At 49.4% G+C, this 19493-nt stretch overlaps 1 protein-coding gene across 4 annotated transcripts in view; it reads left to right on the forward strand.

Moving 5' to 3' along the window:
- ZBTB40 (zinc finger and BTB domain containing 40) overlaps positions 1-19016 on the forward strand; it is a 55202-nt gene extending 36186 nt beyond the window's left edge. The window contains exons 8-16 of one of the 4 annotated variants that reach the window (XM_074975771.1): positions 2496-2664; positions 4890-5306; positions 5978-6184; positions 7758-7922; positions 8323-8537; positions 9305-9467; positions 10059-10145; positions 13223-13449; positions 14456-19016. In XM_074975771.1, coding sequence (XP_074831872.1) covers positions 2496-2664; positions 4890-5306; positions 5978-6184; positions 7758-7922; positions 8323-8537; positions 9305-9467; positions 10059-10145; positions 13223-13449; positions 14456-14650 — 1845 coding nt within the window. In that variant the 3' untranslated portion in view covers positions 14651-19016. Of the gene's footprint in view, positions 1-2495; positions 2665-4889; positions 5307-5977; positions 6185-7757; positions 7923-8322; positions 8538-9304; positions 9468-10058; positions 10146-13222; positions 13450-14455 lie in introns of those variants that run through there. The other 3 variants (XM_074975772.1, XM_074975773.1, XM_074975774.1) reach the window with 3 other exon arrangements.
- The last annotated feature ends 477 nt before the right edge of the window (positions 19017-19493 follow it).

The following is a 19493-nucleotide window of genomic DNA, read 5'->3' on the forward strand; positions in this document are numbered from 1 at the left end:
GTGAAGTGTTCCCAGCGGGCATGCTGGGAATGCATATCAGTTATGGTTAATGCCGTGACTTCTGGGTTTTCGCTGTTCTGCAGTGTTGGTAAGCTCACCTTGGCATTCCTCTCTCGGAAAGCGAGAGCAGCCCACATCCGGCCTGTCAAACTCAGAGGCAGAAACATCTGTTATGCTCCTTGGTGGCTGGCTTGCAGAGTTCATTCATAAAGCAGCCTGCAGCTGATCAGCTCTGCTCTTGCTAATTGCTGTTGCAGCATCTCCGGGGATTTGGTGTTATTTAGACTGACTGTAAATATTTGTCAAAATGGAAAGTTCTTACAAGCCTTGGACTGATGTAGATTACCTAATAACATCCTAAACTCTTTCCGTGCTGCTGCTTATACCCTACGCACTTTTTGTTTCTATTGCCAGAAAGAGCTACAGTGGATATGATACCATGGGATCATGGTGGAAGGGGAAGAAATGTTGAAAGGTCATCAGAATGATTTGACTTTAAAGTTCTGTAAATTACGGCACATCAGGGCTATCCCCCAGTGAAAGCCTGGAGTTAGAAGTTAGTTAATGTTGTTTTCCTCCGGAAAAATGAGCTATTGAGGACTGAACTAGTCCCCACTTCCTTGCAGCAGCAGTCCTGGTTTGGCTCCATCCAAAAACCGCATGTTGATCACTTGAGCTGCTGTAACATTTTCTTTTTTAAATCCCCCCCAATCTGTTTCAGCTGGTGCGGTTATACACTAAGTAAAATACAATATCTGCCAAAGGAAGGTCAGCAGTAGAGGGTGGTTTGGACCACATTGATAAATTAAACAGTAATAAGTCTCCAGGACCAGATGGTATTCACCCAAATATTCTGAAGGAACTGAAATATGAAATTGCAAAATTACTAACTGTGGTAGGTAAACTGTCTTTGAAATCAGCCTCAGCTCCAGATAACTGAGGGGTGGCTCACGTAATGCCTGTTTTTAAAAAGGGCTCCAGAGGCAATCCTAGCAATTAAAGGCTAGGGAACCTAACTTCAATATCAGACAAACTGGTTGAAACTGCAGTAAAGAGCAGAGTTACTGGACACAGAGGTGAGCACAATGTATGGGAAAGAGGCAACGTGGCATTTTAAGGGAAAATCATGCCTCATCTATCTATCAGAATTCTTTGAAGGAATCAACAAGCATGAGGATATGGCTAGTATAGTTGATATAGACTACTGAATTTTCAGAAAGCCTTTGACAGGGACCCTCAACATACTAAGCAGGTCCTCTCCTGGTTAAAAAATAGAAAACTAGGAGTACAAATAAATGGTCAGTTTTCATAATGAAGAGGTAAGTAGCAAGCTGTACTGAGAAGTGCTGTTCAGCATATTCATAAATGGCCTAATGAAAGGAGTAAACAGAATTTTCCAGTGATACTAAACCACTGAAGATAGTTTGCTCCAAAGATGACTGCAAGGAGTTAAAAAGGGATCTCAGTTGAATTGATGACAAAATAGCAGATAAAATTCAGTATTGCTAAGTGCAAATCAGTGAATATTGGGGGAAAAATCTAGTCTATATGTAGAACATAGGGATCTAAATTAGCTACTACTGCTCAAGAAAGCAATATTGAAGTCATCAAGGATAGTTCTCTGAAAACATCTGCTCAATATGCAGCACCAGTTAAAAAAGCAAACACAGTTAAGAACCTTTAGGAAAGGGGATAGATGATAAAACAGAGAACATCATAATGTTGCTGTATAAATCCCTGGTATGCACAACTTGAATATAGTGTGTAGTTCTTGTCTCAAAGACATTAAAATTAGAAAAGATGTAGAGAAGAGTAAAAAATGACAAGCGGTATGGAACAGCTCCCATGTGAGGGAAGATTAAAAAGGCGCTAGGGCTGCTCTTTTTAGAGAAGAGTTACCTAAGGTATGATAGTGGTCTATAAAATCACAAATGCTTTGGAGAAAGTGTTGTGGTGTTGTTCTGCCTCTTCACATAACACAACTCAGGATCACTGAACAAAATGGATAGACAGCAAGTTTAAAACAAACAAGAGACGGTACTTCTCCACTCATCTCACTGCCAACCCATTGAACTTGTTGCCAAGGGATGTTGTGAAGGACAAAAATACAACTGGGCTCAGAAAAGAATAAGAGACACTCATGGATGATAAGTCTCTCAGTGGCTATTGGCCATGATGGCCAGGGATGCAGCCCTGTACTCTGGGCATCTTTAATCTTCCAGCTGCCTGGAACTGCGTGACCATATGGATCACTCAGCTATGGCCTGGTTTGTTCGTTCCCTCTGAAACCTCTAATGTTGGCTGCTGTCAGGAATGAGTTACTGAGCTAGGTGGACCGTTGGTCTGACCCAATAGGGCTATTCTTAGATATTTTGAGTTCTGTGGCGAAAGGCCAGTTCTTCTGTTTCTCAGAAAGGGGTCTAAAGCAAGAACAGAAAAGGAAAAAGATAAATCATTGTCTGCCATGTGACGACTTCTCTCTGGTGTTTCTTTAGCTACTGAGTATTTCTTCTCAGAAGGAGAGTTCAGAGGCCTCCTTGAAAGCAGCGCTGAACACTGCACAGGAGAAGTCTGTTCCTGCCATCAAGATCTGTCAGCTGTTGTGCACTGTTCATGAGTCTTTCCCAGGCCTGCAGCCGGTGATGCAGGAGCTGGGACACATGGGTAAGAAACCTGCAGGTGCCACTTCAATTCAATTATACTAGTCTCTGGTAATTGGAACTGTGACCCCCAACTGCCCCTCAGTTCCTTCACCAGTGCAAAATCCAGGTTTAACCAGACCCCATAGTAGCAGGAGGGGCAGTTGATGATGGAATATATTTGAACAACACGTCTCAAAGAGCTGCAGTTTCTGCAATTTGAGTAACCATATACACTCCACTGCAGCGTCTCACAAGCAGTGACCTGATTACAGGAGGTGGGTGCTAGGAGTCTTCCATGTGCACCTGCCTCATATACTTGTCCCATGCATTCTTTGGATAGCTTGAGCCTTAATCAGTTTTGCAGCTCTTTGGCACATTTGGGAGTGAAATACTGGTCACAATGAAGTCAAGGGCAAAACTCCCAGGCTGTGTCTACACGTGACACTTCTTCCGGAAAATTTTGAGGAAGAAGGGGCTCCCGGAAGGAAGTTTCCTTCCAGAAGATCCCCATGGGCCACGTGTTTGCACATGTATTTTAGAGTCCAGAAGAGCTTCTTCTGGACTCCAAGCCATGTGCCCCTATGCTAATGAGGCTTGGGAAATTTACATCCACACCTCATTAGCATCTTCTCGATGGCTCGTTACCATGCCACATCAAAAAGAAGTGGCACATGTAGACGCAGCCCCAGTGACTTAGGGTCAGGATTTTCACTCAGGATGCCTGATCAGTCAGCCAGGGCCTTCAAACATCTTCAGTCCCAAGTTCCCTGCCGCTCATATCTTAGAGCGTGCTCATTCACACTGGCATATCTGAAAGTGCATGTTGTCTAGTCACAGAATCCTATTTCAGATGATTTAAGGTGCTGTGAGAGGTAGCAACTTCCAGCACTGGTGTCAGGGAGTAGATTTGGTCTGCAGGATGGGAGTAAAGTGGAACTCCTGGAAGACGTAAGAGGTGGGTGGTGCTTTCTTGTCAAAGAAGGGTGAACTGGTATTTATTTTACACTCATTACATTTTTAGTGTGCCACAGCTTGACGTGTGTCTCAGAGTTAATGGTGCATTAAAATTCATGGGTAAACACCTCTCAGATGTTTTTCAGGCTTTCTGCAAACTCAGGGTGACATCAGTACAGGGGTGCGCTCAGTTCCCATTTACGAGATTCTCTCCGTCACCACAAACATTGGAAACAAACTTCCAAAAACGCACCCTGGAGTTCCTGAGTGCAACAGCACTGGGGCAAAGCACGAACTCTGCACTAGTTTCCGTGGCCACGTAGTTGCAGGATATATCATTAGGAAGCCAAATAACTGTTACCTCAGGGGGTTTCCTGAAGGTTGGCATCTGATGTACCTTTTAGGACTGTGTGGGGCAGAGAGAGCTCAGCGATTTGAGTATTGACCTGCTGAACCCAGGGTTGTGAGCTCAATCCTTGAGGGAGCTATTTAGAGAGTTGGGGCAAGTGAATTTGAAAAAATATATATATATGTCAGGGTAGCTGAGAAGTCCTATTGTGAGAGCAGGGGACTGGACTTGGCCTCTCAAGGTCCCTTCCAGTTCAGTGAGATAGGTGTAGGAGCTGTTGCAGGGTCTTGACAGATTGTTAGAATCTCTGGACGGGGGTATCAGTGAGTGATTTTACATCCAGTAGAGAGGTCTGCTCAGAAAGCAAGAGGCATCACAGAGTGTTAATGCATGCTCTTTGAAACAGGCTGTGTTGGACAGGGATTCTTGTGACTTATCCTGTTCAGTTAAGGGATCTGCACTCCTTTTTTATGGAAAAATCAATGCTGTCATATCTCTGGAACCATGAGGGTGCCATCATACTGAAGGCCTCAGATTGCAAATGCACACTATAATTCCACTTGTGCGGGTAGGAGGCCAAGTTCCAGAAGCTCTCAGTTCCCTGCAGCTCCAGTTTTCTCATTGCTGCTGAAATGGGAGGGGAGGTATTTTTTGAAAGTCTGCCCAAGTGCTCTGTCACTTTATTCAACCCTCTTTTGGCATTTTTGATAGAAATTCAGGCCTGATTATCCATTTCCTTGCACCTAATATTGTCTCTGCAAATTGCACAAAGTGGGTGTGAAGAGCTGCCAATCGGATGTGACGCTGTTCTGCACGCATTCAAGCATCCGTTCACACCTGTGCAGAGTAGTGATGAGCAAGGGGCTCTTAGCAGGCATGTGGTGAGGAAAGCCAGCCCTTGGAATTCTCAGTAAGCGCTGAAATGAGAGTTCTTGTCTACACAGGGCTCCTGACTGAGGGCGGTGGGGAGAAAGCTGGAATCAAGAAGTGGAAGGTGAACAGTGAATCCCAGATTGAAGCTATGGATAAGGAGGAGGAAAAGACGGGGGCCTTAAGTGCCAAGGAGCAGAAGGAGCATCAAGAGAAAGCTCCCTCCAAGAAGAACTTTGTCTGCAAGGCCTGTGATAAGAGCTTCCATTTCTACTGCCGTCTGAAGGTGCACATGAAGCGGTGTCGCGTGGCCAAGGGGAAGCAATTGCAGTGTAAAGAGTGCGATGAGATCAAGACCTCCAAGAAGGAGCTGGAGAAACATCAGCTGGAAGCTCATGGAGGGCCTGGAGCTGCAGGGACAGCCAAAAAGAAGAAGAAGCGGCTCCCAGTGACATGTGACATCTGTGGAAGAGAATTTGCTCATGCCTCAGGTAGGATTAGAGCTGAGAGAGACTCCACAAGTAGCAGGGGAGCAGGTGTTTAGATGCCAGGGTAATGGTCATGTTAATAGCACATTCAGTAGCCTGAAATCAGAGGCCCCTCCCTCATTTATACACTGAGACCTCTCGGGGAGGTTGAGAAGCCCTGGACTGTGCCCTGGACTGTGCTGTGCAGAGAGGAATGGCAGTTTGGTAAATTTTACCTGTGCTGCTGATTGCCCCAGCATCTTGCTGCTTATCTTAATGCAGGATTGTTTTTCTGCCATTGCTTGAGGTTCATGAAGGAGAAGGCGGGGGCTGCTGACAATTTAAAAGACCACCAGAACTGTCTGCACTGCTAGATGGCCTGGGCAGTTCTTCAGATGGTGGAAATGAAAGGGCTAAAGTTTCTCAGTGCACTGGGTTCCTTTCCTTCCCCTCCCCGGCTCCCACCACTTTCATCCGTGCGCAGAGAGAGTTCACTGCCCTGTCATTCTTTCCTCTCCGCCAGAGGCACCTTGGGAAGCTGTCTGGGGCTGCTGTCTGCTAAGAAAATTAGCTCCTCTGACGTAAAGTTAGGTCATTACGTGGTGATCATCTAGTGCCAGGGCTGGGATGGGGTATTGCTTGTGTGAGGCTGTTGTACCAGGAGTTAACAGATGTCCCTGGTCTCCTGCCCCCAGGAATGCAATACCATAAGCTGACGGAGCACTTTGACGAGAAGCCCTTCTCCTGTGAAGAGTGTGGTGCCAAGTTCGCGGCCAACTCCACCCTGAAGAATCATCTGCGGCTGCACACTGGAGACCGCCCCTTCATGTGCAAGCACTGCCTCATGACCTTCACGCAGGCCTCTGCCCTGGCCTATCACACCAAGAAGAAGCATGCAGAGGGTGAGCCCCTGCATCCCCTTGTGCCCCAGGGCATGTGCTTGGAGAAGGAGCGTGGCCAGGCAGTTAAGGCACAAGGCCACAGTGCAGAATGGGATATTACTCGTCAGCAGTGCTAATGCCCTTGTAGGATCCAGCCCTGTGTTTTCACCTGAGATAGTATTTCGAGTTTTGCTTGCCTGAGTCAGTTTTGCATTGTGCACTCTTAGCGACGTGTTTGAACAAAAGGACCCTTCCCGAGGGTAGAGACTGTGTATGATGCTTTGCCTAAGCCAGATGGGTTCGTTAGTGTATTGGGAACAGATAAGAACAGTTAAAATGGAACTGGGCATGGTGGGAGTGCGGTGTGTGAGCGCACGCTTCCAGGTTGCCTCAACTTCTATTTCAAGGCAAGATGAAGCATCAGGTTGGGAGGAGCAAAGGTTGGTGGCAGTGAGGTAAAACACTGAAAGGCCAGAGAAGTGACAGCCCCGACCATAGGACAGCCTCACTCCTCACCCCCTCCAGGCGCTACAAAAGGGATGGGATGAATGCCTCAGACTCACCCCACCTGTAGGGGATGGTGCTGTGAGCGTGCACTTCAGGTATAATTATGCCACTGAGGAGGGGAGGGCGGAACAGGCCCTGAAGTGTCAGAGTTATGGGGTTTTGCTGGAAACCAACCCCAATAAACATCACATTGTCTGTGCTTTGGACTTCTGGTCCTCTGCTCTCTGTGCGTGGGGACGAGAGGGTGAAGTATTTACCTGTGTGAGGAGGGGTTCTGGCTTCATCTGTCCATGCTTGGCTACTGCTGCTGCCTTGCTGATGGGCTGTTCCTTCAGCCTCCCTTTTAACGTCTCCTCTGCCTTTGCTCTTGGCTGGTGCTGGTCTCCCTGACTGATGATCGCCACCGCTCCCATCCTGGCCATTCCCATTAGCTGGGATTACCAGCCAATGGGAGTGGAGCTTGGAAGCCAGAGCAGGGATCAGGGTGGTCCTGCACTGCCATTCCTGATACACAGCCACTTCCTCCCTGCACCAAGCAAATCTAGACAATCCCTGAAACTGACACAAAGCAGCGGGGTGGAGGTGTGCAGAGGACTGGACTTGTTGACCTCTGACGGTCCCTTCCAATTCTGTGGTATGATGAACTCCTGTCTTGCGTATGTCCCCTTGTCTCCTGGAAGCGTGTAAGTTTCTCTGAGCAGAGAGTGTGGTGTTGTGTGTGTAAAACACGTTGCACATTTGTGGCACAGCATAGCTGTTTTGCACTAATAATTCACTGTCTTCAGAACAGCTAGTGATTCAGCAGTCTCCTGTGTAGGTGCATGGATGGATTTGTCTGTTTATGGTCAGAGAGGGCTCGCCTTTTGCGTGCAAGCTCGTGTGGTTCTGATGCCAGCTTCTCTAGGAAGGACTGCTTTGGTCTGGAAGCTTGAGTTGTGAGCAAGATGTTGATCCTATGAGAATTTTTGTCTTCCATAATCTCCTTCCTTCTTTCCTGAGGGGTGAGGTTACGCTGGCCAGAAATCCTGTCCCCTTCCTCAAGGCCAACTGGAGAAGTTCCCGTCTCTGATCTTGGCTTTTGCTGCAGGAAAGATGTATGCCTGCCAGTACTGTGATGCGGTATTTGCCCAGTCCATTGAGCTGTCGCGTCACGTGAGGACTCACACCGGAGATAAGCCGTACGTCTGCAGGGAGTGTGGGAAAGGCTTCAGACAGGCCAACGGGCTCTCCATCCATCTGCGCACCTTCCACAGTGAGTATCTGAGCCCTGCTGTGCCCTAAAGAGTGTCCTGCCGTGACCAGAGACATTGGAGCTTCCTGCACAAATGTCTATCAGAATGTGACTGCGAGGAGCAGGGGCTTCAATGGTGGGACTTCCCCTTCTTTCTGGGAAGGGAAAAACTGTTGTTGAGAAGTTTTACATTCTGGTACTGTGGGTGGGATCTTGCAGTAAATAGCAGGGGCAAAAACAGGGAATGATACCTACCTGCACAGATCGTAAACGTCAAATGTTTGCCATTGCCTGGAAATAACTAGTGTCCCTTCTTCTCTTGCTCCTTTTGCTCTTTCTGCTGCCTCTTCTCATTTCTTCTCGCTCTGTCTGTCTTCCTCTCCTCCCCACCCCTGCTTTTTCCAACTTGCGGTGGGAACAGATATTGAGGATCCGTATGATTGCAAGAAATGTCGGATGAGTTTCCCCACCCTGCAGGAACATCGCAAGCACATTCACGAGGTCCATTCCAGGGAGTACCATCCCTGCACTACCTGCGGGAAAGTCTTCAGCGCTCCATCCCTCCTGGAGCGCCATATGGTGACCCATGTTGGAGGGAAGCCGTTCAGCTGTGAGATTTGTGACAAGGCCTATCAGGTGGGCTGGGCTCAGTGCACGTCAGCCCAACCCCCCAGATTGCCATAATGTATGTTATCCCGCTCCTCCAGCGTACCCCATGGCAGGCTGCTTTTCAGACCTCCCACTCATGGTGTTCAGTTAGACACTCACACGCGGCAGTCCCCTCCACTGCAGAAGAAACAAGTCTCCTTGTTGCTCAGAGCAGGATAATCCTGTGACAGGTGGAAAAAAGACAGGCATACATACAAGGGCAGTAGAAATATGTGGGCTCTGAAAATGTGCCAGGCGCAGAGATTTAGCTGCATTTCTGCCCTGGACTCCACAGAATCTGAGCTTTCACTTCAACATAAAAGTTTCTGGTTCCTTGGCTGCCAAGTGCCACAAATGGAATTCCCATTTGGCATGTCAGACTGCAGGGAATGAAAATGTAGTCCCAGGTGGGCTCATACTGAGGAAACTGGGAGAGAAGTAGCCATGCTGGGCTTTTCAGAGCTATGTGATGAATTTTATCAGTAGATCTTATGTGCTCTTGAAGTGCCATTCAGGATGCTGTATTGCTGACACCCATGAATTATAGTAACACAAGCAAAGGGCCAGCTGTGCTGAGTGAGTGGCACAGGGGTGGGTTGGGCTTAGAGTAGATGAGCAGTGAGATTTTCTGTGTCTCTTACCACTTAGCACAGCCACTGTAGCCATGTGATCTTACAAACACATCCTGTTGCTCTCACATCACCCTGTAGAACATCTTTGCTGTTGTAACCGTGATTTGATTTCTACATTTACAGCAATTGTCAGGGTTATGGTATCATAACCGGACCCATCACCCCGATGTCTTCGCAGCTCAGAATCACCGCTCCTCCAAGTTCTCCTCACTGCAGTGCAGCTCCTGTGATAAAACCTTCTCTAGCACTGCTGCTCACAAGAAGCATGTCAAGGCTGAACATGCGGGTAAGAATCCAGCACAGTGCCAGTGCTGTGGAGAGTCGAATGAGCTGCATGAATCACCCGACCTTGGCAGGATTGTGTACTGCTCAGTTTCCTGAGATAGCACTGAATTCACTATGTTGCATCAAACCGGTCTCCTCCAGGGAGTCCTCTCTAAGTACATCTACACTACAATTAAATGCCCACAGCAGGACCACATCAGCAGATTGCAGCTTGCAGAACTCAGTTATGGAGCTGTTTAATTGCAGTGTAGACGTTTGGACCTAAACTGGAGTCAGGGTTCTGGGACCCTGCAAAGGGGGAGGATGCCAGATCTTGGGCTCCAGCTCAAACCTAAACATTTACACTGCAAGCCCAAGTCAGCTGACATGGGAAAGCTGCAGGTGTTCAGTTGCAGTGCAGACATGCCTCTTTGTCATAGCTAGTTCCGGAACAGCCTCAAGTCTCCCAAGGTGCTGCTTGTAACTGTAGTGAGATGGGCTCTTGCTGCCAGGGCTCCCTTGAGAGCTGGGTTGTGCCTTGGCCAGGAACCCTGGTCCAGAGACTGTCTGATCTGGGAGGAACCCACACCTCTCCCCATGCTCTTGTTTTCAGATGTGAAGTTCCACGAGTGTGAGAAGTGTAAGGAGCTCTTTCCCACACTGGCTCTGCTGCAGGTCCATGTCAAGTGCAGGCACTCAGGTCTTCTTCTTTATTATACGTATTCCCACAGCACCTAGGGAACCTTCTCATGGCCCAGGCCCTCTTTGTGCTAGGCATTGTACAAGCGCAAAACAGAGAGCTCTTGCCCCATGAGCTTACAGTCTAAGACAACACTGCTGATGGGTACAGAGCAGAAGGGGGAGTACAAGGAAACATTCAGACACTACTGATCTCAGCACGGCAGCCTAAGTTGTCAAGTGTTTTGGTTGCATCATGGCAAAGGAGTGTTTTAAGGAGGGATGTGAAAGAGTCCCATGCAAAGGCTTTGTCAGCGTTAACAGGGAGCTTCTCCCAGACACGGGTGGAAGCACACGGGAGGGCACAAAGGTGTTTGTTGCAAAATGTAACAAGTGGGTGATGGAGGCTGGTGTGAGCCAAACAGCGGCAGGAGTCAATATCTCAGTAGGGAATGAGGGATGAGCGTTAGAGTGGAGATAAACTGTGAAGGGTTGTGAAAGTGAAGGCAAATAGTTTGTCTGATAGGGTAGAGCAGAGGGAGCCAGTGGAAGGACACAAAGGGCGGATGTGGGCTGTCATAGTCAAAGCAACGAGCGAAGAGACCAATCCTTGCAGCAGCATTCTGAATGGCTGTGATTGGGGTACGGTCGCCTTTGTCGAGGGCCAGGAGAGAAGAATGTGCAGTAACAAGATATGAGATGGTGAAAGCCTGGAGGAGAATTGTAGCTCTGTGGATAGATTGGGAAGGCTGTGTCTTAGAGGTGTGATGGAAGACGATGCTACAAGATGTAGACTTAGCCTGTGGGAGAAGCCCCAAAGAGCATTCCACATCACAGATGACGCCAAAGATGTGGGCCTGAGTGACTAGGTTGGTAGGGGTGATGTCCACAGAGATCAAGAAAGGATGTGGGGGAAAGCTTTGGAGCGCTGGCGAGATAAAGAGCTCTCTTTTTGTCACTTTGTGCTTCAGCTGTTGTCTGACCATCCATAAGGAAATGCTGGAGAGACAGGCCAAGATTTTAGTTAGGTCTGAAGTGGTGAGGTATGTCTGCGAGCCATCAGCAGAGGGATGTTTGTGTTTGCTAATGAGGTAATCCATGGGTGCGGTGCAGAGGAAGAGTAGAAGAGGATAAAAACGGAACCTGGTGATCCCACCACAGAGGGCTGGAAAAAGGAGAATGAGAGAACGGGGGCTGTGAAGGAGATCGGAAAAGGGGCGGGGGTCCCTGAGGTGAGTGGAGGAGTTGGAGGAGAGCAGATGCAATGCTTGTGAGCAAAGAGGAGAAGAATACTGTGAGCTGAGAGGAGCGGGAAGACCACGATCCTCTGGGCTCAGTTTTCTCGTGGGAGAAATCAGCAAGTTTCTGTGCAGAAAGAAAAGTGGAGGCAGAAGGAAAATGGAGGAAGAGGGAAAGTTGACAGAAAGGGGTAGCTGGAACTGAGGATGTGATGTTCAGTTCAGCTGGAGAAGAAAAGTGTTAGTGAGGAAGATGGCAGACCTGACGGAGGACAGAACAAATGCCTAGCAGAGGGAATCACCCTGTTGCAGGACTTTGGCCACAGATAGCAGTACAAGAGCACAAGGGATGAAACTGGGCATGAGCCAGGGCTGACGTTTGGGAAGGTGGAGCTTGCAGTGATCTTTTGAAATCCAAATGGGGTGTTCTTTCTAAGCGATGTGCTCTATTTCAAACAGGAATTAATTCAGATCGGTCCTATAGCCCCAGCTGGATGGGAGGTCAGACTAGAAAATCACAGGGGCCCCTTCTGGCTCTACAGTCTGTGAACATATGAGTTGAGATCAGCCAGGAAGGTCAAAGGGTGGTAGATGACAGCAGCATGGCAAGAGTGGAGAGAAGGCTCAGATGCTGAGCTGCTCAAAGAGAGGGAGGAGGGACATGTGGGCAGTGCAGCAGCCCCTTGTGTTGTGTGAGGGTTGTGTTCCCGCACACCCTGGCATAACCTGAACCTCACATGAGTCAGGGGGCGGCTTGTTTTCCCGGCGGAACACACATTCTGCAGCCGGGGGAGCCGCAGGAGCACCTGGAGCTCCTTTTGAAGGTAAATCCTGGGGTTTGGGGGGGCGGTTGGGGAGGGTTAAGCCTGGCGGTGGGTTGGGGCTGTGGGAGGGGGTTAAGCCAGGTGTGGGTTAGGGCTGCAGGAGGAGCAGGGGGGTGGAGCTGAGTTGGGGCTGCGCAACCCTGCGGGGAGGGGTGAGCGGGAGCTGGGCGCAGGTGGTGGTGAGCCGGAGCTGGGGCCAGGCACGGGGTGGCGGGGCTTGAACTGAGGCCATGCAGGGCCAGCGAGATTGAGCCAGGATGGGGGAAGTGGGATTTTGAGTTGCCCTCAACTCACGTAAATGTGAGTTAAAAGCAACTCGAAATTGCACATTTCAAGGGATTGCTGTAATGGGTGAGGAGCAGCCTAGCAGCTCCACCAGGGTCTGCTGCAGGGTAGGGAGTATGAGAGAAGAATAGGGCAGCTGCAGAGGTAGTGCCAGCTGAAGGAGGCTAGGTCCTGGTGAGATCCCAGAGCTGGAGAGAGCAAAGCAAGCAGAGGTGGTGGATGGCTGAGATCCCTGTGGAGATGGGTAGGGTGTTCCAAAGACAGGAGGAGAAAGTGGGTGGGGCGGAAGATGAGTGTGACCTGGTGGTGCAGGGTTGGGTTTGGCAGGTGGAGACATTGGGGATGGAGGGAGGGCCACGTCTGGGGTGACTGTCTCCGGAAGTGAGAGAGGGAGCATGGATGTGGGATCTGGATTTGAACTGGTGGGAAGAAAAGGGGAGATGGGAAGCGAACAGGCAGCGCTGATGGGCAGCAGGTGACAGGAAGAGGTGATGCGGGGAAGCGACTGGGTAGAGGCTATGATACAGGAGACGGGTGGGGAGAGCTATTTGGCCCATGGGCAGGAAAAGCTAAAACTTCACCACAGTCCCCACCCTCATGCAGTCACTGAGCCCAGGTAGAGTCCCTTAGAGCAGAGCCTCCCTCTTGTCTGCTGCATCGCACTCTTCCTCCCATGCGTGCCCCATCCCTGGCTCCTTGCCCCTCCGATCTGTTCTACTCGGAGTGACGCTTTCTCTGTGTCTCTTGCACAGGCAGCCAGCCATTTCGCTGCTTGTACTGCGCGGCCTCCTTCCGCTTCTCGGGCGCCCTGCAGCACCATGTCACCACAGAGCACGTTAAGCAGCTAGAGAGCACCTTCACCTGTGGGCTGTGTGGGGAACTTTTCACCACTCGGGAGCAGCTGCAGAAGCACTATAGCGCTGAGCACCCAAAGGTGACATTCACAGAATGCCAGGCCACCGCTGCCCAGCTTGTGCAGGTAACTGATTTCTCCCGTCACTGGCAGTAACCATGAGTGCCGGACAACCCTCCTGTAGGGGAGGCTGGAATAAGCCGCTGGAGTTGGAATGTCTGTCTTGGGAGATCAGCCTTCTCCTTCCTCTCCTGCATCCTCCCAGCCCCATTCCTCTTTCCATTGGTGGGCATCACCAGCTCCCCTGCTTCCACTCCTGCTCCACAGCTTTCCCTTTCCCAAAGCTGCCTGTTCAAGGGACCTAGCAAGTCCCATGTCTGATAGGTCCTTAAGCTGCTCGGAGTTCCCTTGGGCTCTGGCATGCAGAGCACACGGATGTGGCTCGTTTGGGAGGTGGTGAGTGAGCCCTGTCTATAGATCTGTACTTTAACAGGAGTCAGGGTTCGATAGTAGACAGTGCTGAGGCATTGCTCAGACTGAATTGGTTCCCCATCACAAACAGTCTTTGGCCTCCACCCTTCCCATCCCACGGACCCCGAGTCCCGTTCTCAGCCATGCTGTCAGGGAGCTGAGGCGAACTCGTTGGTGGATGTGCGGAGCAGACTGGTTACTCAAAGGAAGAGTCTGTTGCAGTCCAGAGAACATTCCCCACTAAATTAGAATTGTTTTGTAGAAGATGAAATTTTAGGCTTGGGACTCCGTAGCGTTCCTTTAATATTGAAGCCGTCAGTAGAGAATAGCCCTTTGGATATGGGAGCCCAGCGTGTGATAGTCCCTGGGATGGTGCTCCACGAGTGTGTAAGCACAGAATCTTTATGATCCCAGACTGCGTACAGTGCTAAATTACAGCCATTTTTTTGAAAAGGAATATTTAAATTGCTTGCTTGTCTTCTCCTTTGCATCACTGGTGCGTGCAGCTTGGAGTTTCCCATTAGGCTCATGCCAATTGTAATTGCGCTCCTCTGGAGTGAAAGTAAATGTTATCATTAGAGCTCAGGCTGAGAACAATGCAGGCACTGGAGCAATTTAGAGGAAATTTTGCTGTAAGCATCTCCTCAACTCTCCCATTCAGGTAATTCAAACATCGGAGCACGAAACAACAGCCGAACACACAATCACCTTGGATGAAGCCCAGCTTGCTGGATCCCAGGTCTTTGTGGCATTGCCAGATCCCCAAGCTAACCAAGTTGGGTCGGAGCTGGTGGCGGTGACTATGGAGGACCTGTTTGATGACAAAGTAACTCTGATTTGCGAAGAGGCTAAGTGAGATCACCGGTAGAGAGGCCACTAGGCTGGCTTGTTGGCTGTACGTACCAGGACATACTGATGTGGCAGTGACAATCCAGTTTTCTCCAGCAAAAAAAGTGGGGTGTGTAACACTGGCAAAAGAAGATACGCTGCAAGCACAGCACATCTGAGAACGCTGAGAAACTGGCAGTGCTAACTCTTCTTGGAAGTCATGGGTCCATTAACGCTTGTTTCCTTAGCAGGGGTGGCGGGTAGCAGCTGTTGAGTCTGAGGAAGTGGGCTGTGTTCCTTCCAGCCCAAGGACAGCAGCTTGGGTGCTGGGAAAAGAGGGAAATGGAGCACAGCTAAGCAGAGGCTCTGCACAAGCATGGGGGCAGGGCAGGAAGCAGAAGAGGGAGACGCAGGAAATTTTGTCGGTCAGAGAAAAGTTGAGGGCTGCGCCTTCGAGAATCAAGCCGAACTAAGGGCCGCTCTCAGCTGTCTTGGGATGCTGGTGACAAATGCTCGTAGTGAAATCAAAGTCTCCAGGCTGTACCTGGACACTCGGATATTTGCACGAGCACAGATCTGTGTCGATACAAGAACTTCTCGTACACTCCTTTCTTTTTTCGTCCCCTCACCTAAGCCTCTTGGGCCAGTGTAACCTGTAAAAACAGTATACAGGAAGCTCTAACCCCAGGTAAAGACCTCTCATGTCTGCAGCAGGCTCTGTTACACTTTTTTCATCAAGGTTTAGCAATGCCTAGCTCCTGACCATATCACTGCCAAGGCTGTCAGTGCAGTGCAGCTCCACTAGTTCACGCCTTACATTAAGAAGTGGGGTCAGACTGGAAGCTGGACAGCTGCAGCTTGTTTGCTCTTTGTGAGATGTCAAAAGCCTCAAGATCTCCCTGCCTCCTTTCACGCAGATGAACTGTAGTGTTTGCAGAGAGAAGGAGCTAATCTGAGTGCAGTAGCCCATCATTTCTCAGGCATTTAATACTCTTACCAATGAATTAGCACTAACGCAAACACTTCTGTTGGAGCACACGATGGCTGCTACAATTGCATACAGCTGTTCCCCTGAGGCACACAATACATGGCTTTGTAAAATGCTTTCAAGTACCTTGCATAAAGCTCACTGTGCCAGCACAATGCAAAAGCTTCATTGTTGTGTAGTGGCCCCTTTAAGACAAAATTTTACAAAGCTTTTTTTATCTCCCGTTTCCTAAAATATAATCTGATAATTAATGCCTTGCTGAATTCAGTATGAAGTGCAATTAGATGGATGCAGGATTCCTGCAGCTCCAAGGGAACTAGTAGCATTTATCTTCCTTTCCCTCCTGCCAAAAGATTGAACCCTGCCACTGCAATATTTACATACTGAGCAATGATCCACACTGCTCCCCCGCAGTGAGCTGTGCCCATTTAATCACACTGCCCAGTGCCACACAAGAGCAGAAAATGAACAGACCCCAGCTTTCCAACAGCATCCTATGCTGGCTGCTCGCAACCACTAGCCTGAGGCTATTGTGGTTAAATAGTCCAAACTTTTCTTGCCAGTTACCTTGCTTGATGCCCCTAGTACAATGTGAGGGATGTGAGCAGATGGCCATGGTGGCATTTTCCTTGATGTAAGCAAAGACCCAATGAAGCAGACATTCTGCAGTATGAGTTTGTGGGTGACAGCAAGTGGATGATGCCCCAGAAATGCTGCACTGTGTAGTGATGTGCCCCCATCTCTGAATCTCTCCCTCTTGTATGCACACACACTCACTGACTGTCCCTGGGGATTTTAAGTTCGAAGCAATCAGAAGTCACTTGAAATTAAATTCTCTGAATCCAAGAACGGCCAGGAGGTGGTGCTCAAGGTATTGGGTATTCATCTCAATGGAGAGGCCTCTGCTGAAGCTCCTCTTGGGCATTTCCAAACCTCCTCTTGCTGTTGGGCTCCTGGAAATTTGGCCCAGCAGCCCAACCATTACTGCTTCACTCTGTTAAAAGGACACCGCATGAAACTGGTTTGCTGAGGGTTGGGGAAGCCCCTCTCTCCCTAGGCAGCAGCAATGAAATGGTGCAGGGAGAATTCCTCCTTGGAAAAAGAAGAGTGAGGGATACAGCAGTGCTGTTTGTTAGCATATCTCATCACCTTCCCTTCACAGTCTACCTTTAGCAGAAGGGAGGTAGGTGTCCAACAGCCTGCTACAGAGTGTGGGGAGTGTGTGTAGTCTCTTTGAGGTGTGCGTGTCTTTACAGGCAAGTCCACATGGAGTTTGCCACAAAGGACAGGCCAGAGGGCATGCAGGCCTGAAGTCGCGCAGAGGGTGAATTAGTTCTTGCTTCTCTGTTGGACTTGTTCTTCCTACCTGGCACAGAGATGCTTCATCGACACAGTTTGACGAAAGGCAGAAACAGGCAGCAGTGGAGCAATGACGTTAAGGCTCCAGGACAGAGCCGCTGGGAGCAGGAGATAGGCCTGGTGCTGGAGGGCAAGATCTCACTATCAAATTGAACCTTGGGCAACTCCTGTTACAGCCAGCAAAGTTCTGGGGGGAGCCTGATCAGAGTCATCTCCTTGTTCACGTAGATGCAGCTGTGTATTCCGCTTAGGCATGTCCATGCCCGGCATACCAGAGCTGGACATACTTGCCTAAGAGCACTGTAGAAGGGCAGGGCTCTGGCCTTGTGATGTGTGGCACCACCCCAGCTCTCCCTCATTTCCCTCTTACCACTCATGCATGGCTGGACTTAGAACTCAGTGTGATGTGAACCTGACAACTTCTCAACTAGTGTGTTGTCCCTTTGCTGTATCTAGTTAGTCCCCTTCGTGCTCCCATAGCAGTAGCTGTGGTTCGTTGCTCTGTGATGCCCTCACTGGGGTTAAATGTAGGTCTGTTTTGTGAGCGAGCCATCCCCACACATGATGCTTGCTCAGTCTCAAGAAGGCCCATGCTGCACATGTGACGGGCCTGCCTGGGCGCAAGCTGGTACTAGCAATACCCCTGAGCACTCTGGCTTACCAGCCTTGGTTCTTTCTCATGCTGCACTGCTGAGGTAAGCGCCAGGTCCTACGCTTCCAGCAGTATTCACACAGGCAAGGGACGCACACATCTGCACTTAACATGCAGGCTCTGGCCAGCAGCTGCATGCATCATCAGCAGCAGGGTTACAGACAAAATGCCCCACTTCCCCAGTCTAGGAGCCCAGAGCTATATCGTCCTTCCCTGATCATAAAGCTCTGCAGCTCCCTGCAGACTGTGGTTTAAGCACCTGTTTCCCAATCTCCCTTTCATGAGCCAAACATTCTCACTCCTGACATGCTCCTCCTCTCTGGAACCCCCTTCCCTTGTGTTCTCCTGCCTCCCAAGATCCAGGCCCTGTCTGTAGACCTTTGTGCTGTGCGTCAGACTCCTGTTTCTTCCCGCAGCAGTCTTAGCCTAGTTTTCATAGGGCATCGTTCAAAATAAATAGTGTGACACTAGCAGACACAGCTGTGCTTTTGCAGTCCCCACAGTTGTGGTGCACCTGCGTCCTTCTAACATGGAACAAAATGTAGGTGAACACAGGTTTCAGCCTGCGGGGTAATGTGTTATCCAAATTCCATAGGTGTCCTCTGCACGAGGCAGCCCAGAGCCTGATCCTGGAGCTGGCCTCCTAAATCAGGCCTAGACAGCGCCGAGTGAAGGAGCCAGGCTTTGAGTCAACGCAGCAGGAGGGCATCACTGCTGAAGGTATCTGGAGATGCGAGGAGGGTGTCTTAGGTGGGAATTCAGTGACAAGCAAGCCTCCATTCACAGATGAGGAACCTCCTGCTTCTTGTTCTAAGGGTCCCCGTTGCTGATGAACCTTCTAATGGGGTCTTGCCATGCTTGCAATAGGTCAGAGTAAAAGAGGTGCTAGTAATGGGTAGAAACAAGCAGATTTATCATGATGAAAACCTGGGAACTAAGGCCCTATACACAGAGTTTGTCAGTTTGTAGCATGTGTCCCTTCACAAGTATTTGTGGTTGTAGGTAGCGAAGATACCAGAAATGGTGTGGCCGGGTAAGAATGCCCTTTTCCTCCAGTGTGAGCAAATCATTCTGGGAAGGGGAGCAGCTTTTTGCACAGTCCTAGTTCTGAGCTTCATCAGTCTCAACCAGGATTCATTTGCCTCAGCCACTGGGGATGAAAAACAACAAACCAGTGCAAGACCTTAATGGATGCTTATGTCAGTCTTCGTGGGCATGGCCACATGTCTGCTTCAAGCTCCAGCATTGTGCTGCCAAAGGCAGCAGTCTTGTTTAATCCGGAAAGAAGGAAGGTGGCACCAGCACCATGAATCATTAGCCGAAGTATTGCCATGGTACCTTGTTTATCAAGCACCTTCTGCACCCTTACCAGAATAATATTTGAGCCCTCCATTTCCAACTCTTTCTGCAGTGAGGAAATATACTTGGCAGAGCAAATGGTAATATTTACAGGCAATATATTTTTTTCAGAGCATATTCTAGCATGGTGTATGTACAATGTAAGGGATTGATTATTAATTTCTTCTTTTATGCTGCACTTGTTTTCCCCTCTGTAAAAATAAAATGTGGAAGGCAGGATATGTAACAACACTGCTATATGTCAGTGAATTGATTCAGAAGAAAATGTGATTTTTCCAGAAACGGGCAATGTATGTGATTTTTTTCAGCTGCCCTGCTGAGTGTGCCGTAGCAAGTGGGCACCTGTGCGTCTTGAGTTCTGTTCAGTCTCTAAAACAATGTGCTGTCCTGACCCTGGGCCTCAGTTGTTTGCTGGCTGACTTGCACGGGCTGTGTTGTCCAGGAACTGCCAGCCCTGAGCAGAACTGGGTTCATCTAGCCCTTTACACTGCCTCCAATAGTGTCCATTACCGG

This window comes from Carettochelys insculpta, chromosome 23 (assembly GCF_033958435.1).
Source record: "Carettochelys insculpta isolate YL-2023 chromosome 23, ASM3395843v1, whole genome shotgun sequence".
NCBI classification, from domain to species: Eukaryota; Metazoa; Chordata; order Testudines; family Carettochelyidae; genus Carettochelys; species Carettochelys insculpta.